Genomic DNA, 6,787 nt, shown 5'->3' on the forward strand with positions numbered 1-6,787 from the left:
GTGCATCGCTACAGTGAGATGACTTCCCTTCCATTGGTGCGATTTCAGGCGAGGAAGGGACTTGAGCAACTGGGTTGTTGGGTTGCTTGGCGTTTTGCGCGTTTACGGTGTTATACACCCTCCCGCGATTTTCCAGTATGCGGTTGGGGTCCTGGAATCAGGAACGTGCTTAACTGCGGCTGCAGTGATGACGTCTGGGGTCGTGTGTCCGCCGTTTAACGATGGCATCAGTTCTCCACAGGACCGATAGTGTGTGTGGTGTAAGATTGGTGCAATGGCTTGCTTGCGAGCTGTTGGAAAATCTGCAGACGAACCCCTTCTGGTTTAATTAGATGAGTATAAGACAGTCGAGCATCTCTCCCAAAGTAAGACAGATGGATGTGCAGAGTAGGCAAACCCCCTCTGCAAGACTCCACGAGCCACAACCCCGCCGGCAACAACTCGCTGCAATCAATCATGGCACCCCAACTAGGCTCCGAAACAACAGGCACCGAGCTCGTCGCCAAATACGCCGACCACATCAAAGGCAAGACCATCCTCGTCACCGGCGTTTCCCCGGGCGGCCTCGGCGCGGTATTTGCGGAAAAGACCGCTGCCGGTGCGCCCGCCCTCCTCATCCTCGCCGGCCGCAACATGACCAAAGTTCAGCAGACGGCCGAAGCCATCACGGCTGCGCACCCCAAGGTCGAGGTTAAGGCGCTCGAGCTCGACCTAGGGTCGTTCAAGAGCGTGCGCAAAGCCGCGGAGACGGTCAACGGATTGGGGGACGTTCCCCGGATTGACGTCTTGGTGAACAACGCCGGGATCATGGGGACGCCGTGGGGGAAGACGGAAGATGGGTTTGAGAGCCAGTTTGGGACGAACCATCTGGGTCCGTTCTTGCTTACAAATCTCGTGATGGGGAAGGTCATGGCTGCGGAGGCGCCGAGGATCGTGACGGTTAGTAGTGACGGGCATCGGTTGGGACATATCAGGTGGACGGATTACAATTTCAACGTGAGTCCAGAGCCGGCTTCGGTCCTTTTTGTCATTGCTGACATGCAGGGACCCGCGCAGGATGGCAAGCACTACAACGAGTGGCAAGCCTACGGACAGTCCAAGACGGCCAACTGTCTCATGGCCATCTCGCTTGCGGAGAAGCTGGGCGGCAAGGGTTTGCTGAGCTTCAGCCTCCACCCGGGCGTCATCTGGACGAATCTGGCAAATCACCTAGACAACTTTGACTCGCTGCGTGAGTGAATCCCCTGCTGCGACTCAGAGGCTGCGCGTGTATCTGACAGCCGTTGAAGGCGCACAGGACATCAATATGGGAACGAAACACATGTGGAGCAACTTCAACACCAAGACAGAGGACCAAGGGGTTGCGACACACGTCTTCACAGCTTTCAATCCGGATCTCAAGGGTAGGCCGTCGAGCGAAAGGAGCTGCGGGTTCGCTCAGAGGCTAACGGACATGCAGATTACAATGGCCAATTCTTCAACGACTGCCGTCCTGCAGACCAGTACGAGGAGGAGATTTACCCGTGGGCGAACAACAAGACTGACGCCGACAGATTGTGGAAGCTGAGCGAGAAGCTTGTTGGGGAGGGATTCAGCTATTGACGTTTGGGCTTTGCACGGTCAAGAGTTCACTTCCGAGTGACTTAAACGTATAATGGTTGTTCTTTTCGCTCCTCTTAGCTCTCTCAAAGTATTGACGAAATCATCGGATCGATTACGCCGGCATAGAACTCAGCTACAAGGTGTAGTATTCTCTTAGGTCTTGGTATCACTTTGTGAATCTGCTTTTAAACCAGTTCTAGCTAGACTCCATTTCTTTTGAGTTGTCATCACGGCGTCTGGGGAATAACATCTCCTGGTCCTGGAGGAGCGATGTAGTCGTCAGGGAGGCCATCAGGGAGAGGAGCCTAGGAGCCTATGTCAGTACAACTCAATTTGGGGGAAAAAACGTATACCAAAGATCATTACCTGGATCTTCTCAGCGAACGCCTGGATCGCCTCGTAGTTCTTGCACATGTGTTTTGTGTTGAAGTCTGGGAAGGGCGCAGGAGGGTCGTTGGCCCAGACCTGGCCCAGAACGCCCGTGTCGGCGTTGCAGACCAGGACTTGGCGGATCGTATCCAGACAATGTGCTATCCAGTATCAGTCTCGGAATCCACTGTTGTCACTGTAGACGTCTTCACTCACAGACGTGCAGCCGGACGATGCGCTCTTCGTTTTTGAATGCGTGTGTGCCCAGCTTCTTGTAGTAGTCGTAGTTGTAATAGAGCGACTTCCGTACCAGATTCTATACGCATCATTAGAATTTTGCAATTGCTCAGAGTTCTAGGCATAGACTTACAAGGCAGTGTAGATGGTGCATGCCCTCGACGTTAACGAAGAAGCCAGCACCATACTTCTCTGATCTCCTCACAAAGGACATGTCGAGCCCGCTTTTCAGGCCGTCTTCGATAGAGATGACACCGGCACGATCTGCATTTTTGTCAGTCTAGGAAACTTGTCTTTTGCCTTGGCTCCCACTCACAATCTACTCCCATCGACTCCCATGCGGCATCTACCTCGGGTGAGCCCTCTTTGCGGAAGATGTCCTCTTGCAAAAAGGAGCCGTTGAAATGCTTCCATTCATATTTAACATCCACTTCCTTGAGCACAGGCGACCACTGCGTAGTGTGGGCGGCACAAGCGCTGTCGAGATTCGTCACGCCTGAGGCAAAGTGCGCGCCGACGCGGGCTGAGATGATGTTGGAGACGATCAGGACTGCCGCAGCGGCGGCATATGTCCAGACTCGTCTGCGAAGTTTGCTATGCTCCCTCGCATCAGGAGCTGACGGGAGCGACTCGAGGTCCTCCTCGGACTCGTCGACTCGCTCGGCGAGTGGCTTTGAGTACGACTCCTCGTCTTTTGCGTGCATCATGATGTTGGTGGATGAACGTCGAGTCAGCCAGCGGAGATCAAAATAATACGGGCGACTCTAAGCATTGCCAACAGCAACTTTTCTTTTGTTTGGAAACCGATGGCGGGGGAGGCCTAGCAGAATGATCGATGATCCAAGGGAACCTCGGCCGAGGGAGTAACGGAATATCCGCCCAACGACTAATGTCTGACGTGAGGAATGCCCATTACCCAAGCCATATACAACTTAAGAACGGCCATTGTGTAGCAACAACGCCGTACGATGAGGCGCACGCATCGTGGGTGTACCGTCAGGGCGCCTTGCGCAGTTCCGCAAGCAGCTGGAATGCACAAAACCCCAATCGTGCACCCTCGCGGAACCAAACGCGTCCGGGTTGCCAAGTTGCATACCGTGATTTGCATCAGAACACGCCATGCGCGGCAGGAATGTCGCCCGACGATGGCTTGTCTGCGGCCGATCCCACCGGCGCATGCGGCTGATGTGCAAAGAAGCAGAGCTTCGGGGCTTGACGAGAGGAGCTTAAGCACGGCATCCCACATGAAGCTAAGACTGGAAAACACGGCATACCCGTCTTCGCCTAAAGAAGACACGAAGAAAATAGAGAGATCGACGTTGCTAGCGTGATGGTTTGTCTACCTTGTCTAGTCTGCGGGCACCAATCGCAAACGCTCCTAAGCGTCCTGTGAACTGAGGGAGGATCCTGACGTGATGCAAGATGGGTGGTAGATGGATGGTCTGGGGTAGCGAGATCTCGTATCTGTAGGAAGCTGACAGTTTCCGTTCTCGACATGTTAGCCGCTGACCTTATTCTGTCTCGTATTGGAAAGAAAAAGGGAGGTTCAGTTCGGTGCTAAGCAACAGTTCTCACATCGTGAAATTGTGTCATCCCTTTGTTATGACGTGGGTGAAGCTCCAAGTCATTGGCATTCAATCGCAGATTCGTCTTAATCATATTGAACAATGTACAACGGCAAATCCCATCTGAACTCACCTCATCAAGTTTCGCTTCCTTCCCAAAAAATAAATTTCATTGGGTGCGCGAGGCTTTCAGCCTCCAAGCCACCACATCAGACGTGGCATGCCCTGAGGTTTCCGACCTCTTCTGGCCTCAGCCAAGCTACACTATTCAGAACAGCCTCGGTCTCTGTGTGCCGTATCCATACCCACGGCGTCAGTCGCCAACTCAGCCATCGTTCCTGTCGGAAGGAAGTAATTTCATTGCCACTCTGGCGTCGAAAATAACTAGCCAGGTCAGCACCGCCGCCGCTGCAGCGCCAACCCACGGTGCTCGGAAGCCTCGCAGTCGGGATGCGCGGGAGACTTTGACGGGAGCCAGGCGGTCGTACCCGAGAACCTCTCGCGTGGGAAGAAGCACGGGCTTATTGCAGGCTCGAGACAGCCTGTCGGTCCGCATGAGCTAATTGAATGGGGAAGCTGAACAACCTAGGAAGCACCGGTTTCTCCTCACTACCACTGCTACTGCTAGCACCAAGATCCAACATCATCCGCTAGATCAGCAGGGATCTTGGGGACTTTAGGGTACCACTAATGCAAGCACTACATTCCGTGGCCATTTCTGCGTTAGTAGGGCTGATCTCCGTCAACGTGGATTGGCCCAGCGGTAGCTCCAGCGAGACCTCATCTTGGGGCATTCTAAACTCGATTTCGGGCTATCCCAAGTTGGGTTCGTAGTCAATGCTTCCATATCACGACATTTCTCACTGTCAGACACTCTTCTCAGACACTTCGGATTCGGCCCAGCGGCCAAGAGGCCGGTAACATTTGTCCTACCTTGTACAGCGGGTGTGTCAGTTGTTGGCATCTTGGAGCCCGGTCCGGATCGGAGTTTCCTGGGTATATCCCGAGCTCAAAGCTTGTTATGTGACCGGATAGCAAGACACTTGTTGCACCTCAAGCTTGGAAGAAAGGTCTCTTGTTTGCATCTGATGCCCCATATTCGAAGATGGCAGTGGAAGCGACTGAAGATGTTGGTCAAGCAAACAGCCCGCTGCAACCTTTCGGACCTCCCTTGCCCGCGATGACACCCACATGTCTGCGTTATCTACACCATCAAGCATGCAAGAATACGAGGTTGGTCTACCAGCCGGACGAATCAGTATCTTAAAGCTACCCGAGGTCTCCTTCCTGCGCCATGTACTCTTGCTTAATAACTCCAAGACACCGTGGAGATATTCCCCTCGATCCGCGCTCGCCCGAAGACGCATCCGGATAGGCTTGTGATGCCATCCGCTAGCCCTTCAGACTTCCCATCCCGTCATCCTGTAAGCCTCCGGTTGCAAAGCGTGCCCGCTTGCAGAGAGCGAGGCTTCATGCCTCATGAGCAAGCTCCCGTCTACGTCTCAAGGAATCCCTTGCAACCGTTCAGCTTTAGCTCTAAGGTCTTTCATCTCAGAGAACGCCATCTCAACGATCGCTAGGCCACCAGCACGATTCCACATGCGGCATCCCATCTCATCATCCGGCTCCAAGGGTCACCGGGCGATGGAATGGGGCCGCACTTCATGTCAAGAATCTGTCGGCTCTTCTTCTTCCTCTTCCTTCTCCCAGAATTTCCATAAGTAGGCCTCAGATCCGCCCTCCTTCTCGATATCAATTCTCATCATCATCATCATCATCATCATCATCATCATCATCATCATCATCATCATCATCATCATCATCATCATTCTACCACAATCTACAACAAGCACAACTTGGATATCCAGTCATCCAGTAGCTATCCACACTCATCCAAACTCATCCAAACCATACATTCTCCTACCACTCATCTCCACCAACCGCAAAAATGAAGGTCTCCGCCGTTCTCATGTTCACCGCCGCCTCGGCCGTCCTCGCTGCTCCCGTCGCAGAGGCCGCCCCTGTTGCAGAGGCTGCCCCTGACGGGTACGCCACCTACGGAGACTACAACTACAAGGAGTACGGAAGCTACGGCACCTACGACAACACTCCCGCCCCTCCGGCCCCTACACCCGCTCCCGGCTCATACAGCCCCTACGCCTCCTACGGCACGTATAGGCGCACCGTCGATTGGTTCAAGAGCCTCTTCCAGTAGAGCCTCTCGCTTGACAGCGAACGAAAAGATGTTCAGCGAACGCGATCATGAAGCGAATGTTTAACGGCCCTTGATTTCTCTCCCGCCGTCTTTCCAGACATGAGCCTGGCTTAATCAAAATGTGGATGTTGATGCCAATCCTGGGTACATCCTATGCAATGGTTTCAGTGTTGGAGAGTTGGATTGGGATGTCTAATCGTAATAGAGATTGTGTCTTTAGCAGATGCTCTCAAATAATTGTTATTTTCACTACACTACCTTCAACTTTTTCCGTGTTGCAACGTGCCTGCCAGCTGTGACAACGTCTGCAACCTCTTGCGGATACGAATGACTTGCTTTCACCAAAGTGTAGTTCTGTCGGCCGATCTAGATTAATACATTTGACAAGGATGATATTATTATCACGTGAAATCTCAACGTCTTAAAATTTATTTGAAAAGATTATGGGGGAAAATGCCAAAGACAAGAGAACCGGGAGAAATATACTAGATAGAAGAAGTAGTGTGAGAGGTGCCAGGGCTAGTTTTGCGTTTCACAAGATATATATAGTTATATTTGTGATTGCCAATAGTAAGGTGAGCGGGAACGATATTCGTAGACTACTATTGCGTATGTGGCGAACTCCAGCATATCTTGATAGCCCAATCAAGATGTTATCAAACCCCTGAAGACACTGTTTTCCAACGACAACTGCTCTTCAATATGTGACTGTCAATGTTCTCGGACAAAGTTGACAAAAGCAGGTTTGATCCCAACATCAAAATATAATCAAGAACCATCTCGGGGGGGGGGGTTGTTT

At 52.4% G+C, this 6,787-nt stretch overlaps 3 protein-coding genes across 3 annotated transcripts; 2 read left to right on the forward strand and 1 right to left on the reverse strand.

The window, feature by feature from the left end:
- Positions 1–456: 456 nt before the first annotated feature.
- Positions 457–1,602, forward strand: ColSpa_12310 (retrograde regulation protein 2; the record flags this gene model as incomplete). The annotated part of the gene is made up of 3 exons (XM_049278522.1): positions 457–1,231; positions 1,281–1,403; positions 1,460–1,602. The coding sequence occupies 3 exons, from the start codon at positions 457–459 to the stop codon at positions 1,600–1,602; spliced, it is 1,041 nt and encodes a 346-aa protein (XP_049134479.1).
- Positions 1,603–1,829: 227 nt separating this feature from the next.
- Positions 1,830–2,915, reverse strand: ColSpa_12311 (cyclochlorotine biosynthesis protein O; the record flags this gene model as incomplete). Its single annotated transcript, XM_049278523.1, has 5 exons — positions 1,830–1,907; positions 1,969–2,132; positions 2,188–2,287; positions 2,342–2,472; positions 2,525–2,915. 5 exons carry the CDS (start codon positions 2,913–2,915, stop codon positions 1,830–1,832), a joined length of 864 nt encoding a protein of 287 aa, XP_049134480.1.
- Positions 2,916–5,721: 2,806 nt separating this feature from the next.
- ColSpa_12312 (uncharacterized protein) lies at positions 5,722–5,988 on the forward strand (the record flags this gene model as incomplete). Its single annotated transcript, XM_049278524.1, has 1 exon — positions 5,722–5,988. One exon carries the CDS (start codon positions 5,722–5,724, stop codon positions 5,986–5,988), a length of 267 nt encoding a protein of 88 aa, XP_049134481.1.
- Positions 5,989–6,787: the final 799 nt, after the last annotated feature.

Source organism: Colletotrichum spaethianum, assembly GCF_022836535.1.
Source record: "Colletotrichum spaethianum MAFF 239500 DNA, contig61, whole genome shotgun sequence".
NCBI classification, from domain to species: domain Eukaryota; kingdom Fungi; phylum Ascomycota; class Sordariomycetes; order Glomerellales; family Glomerellaceae; genus Colletotrichum; species Colletotrichum spaethianum.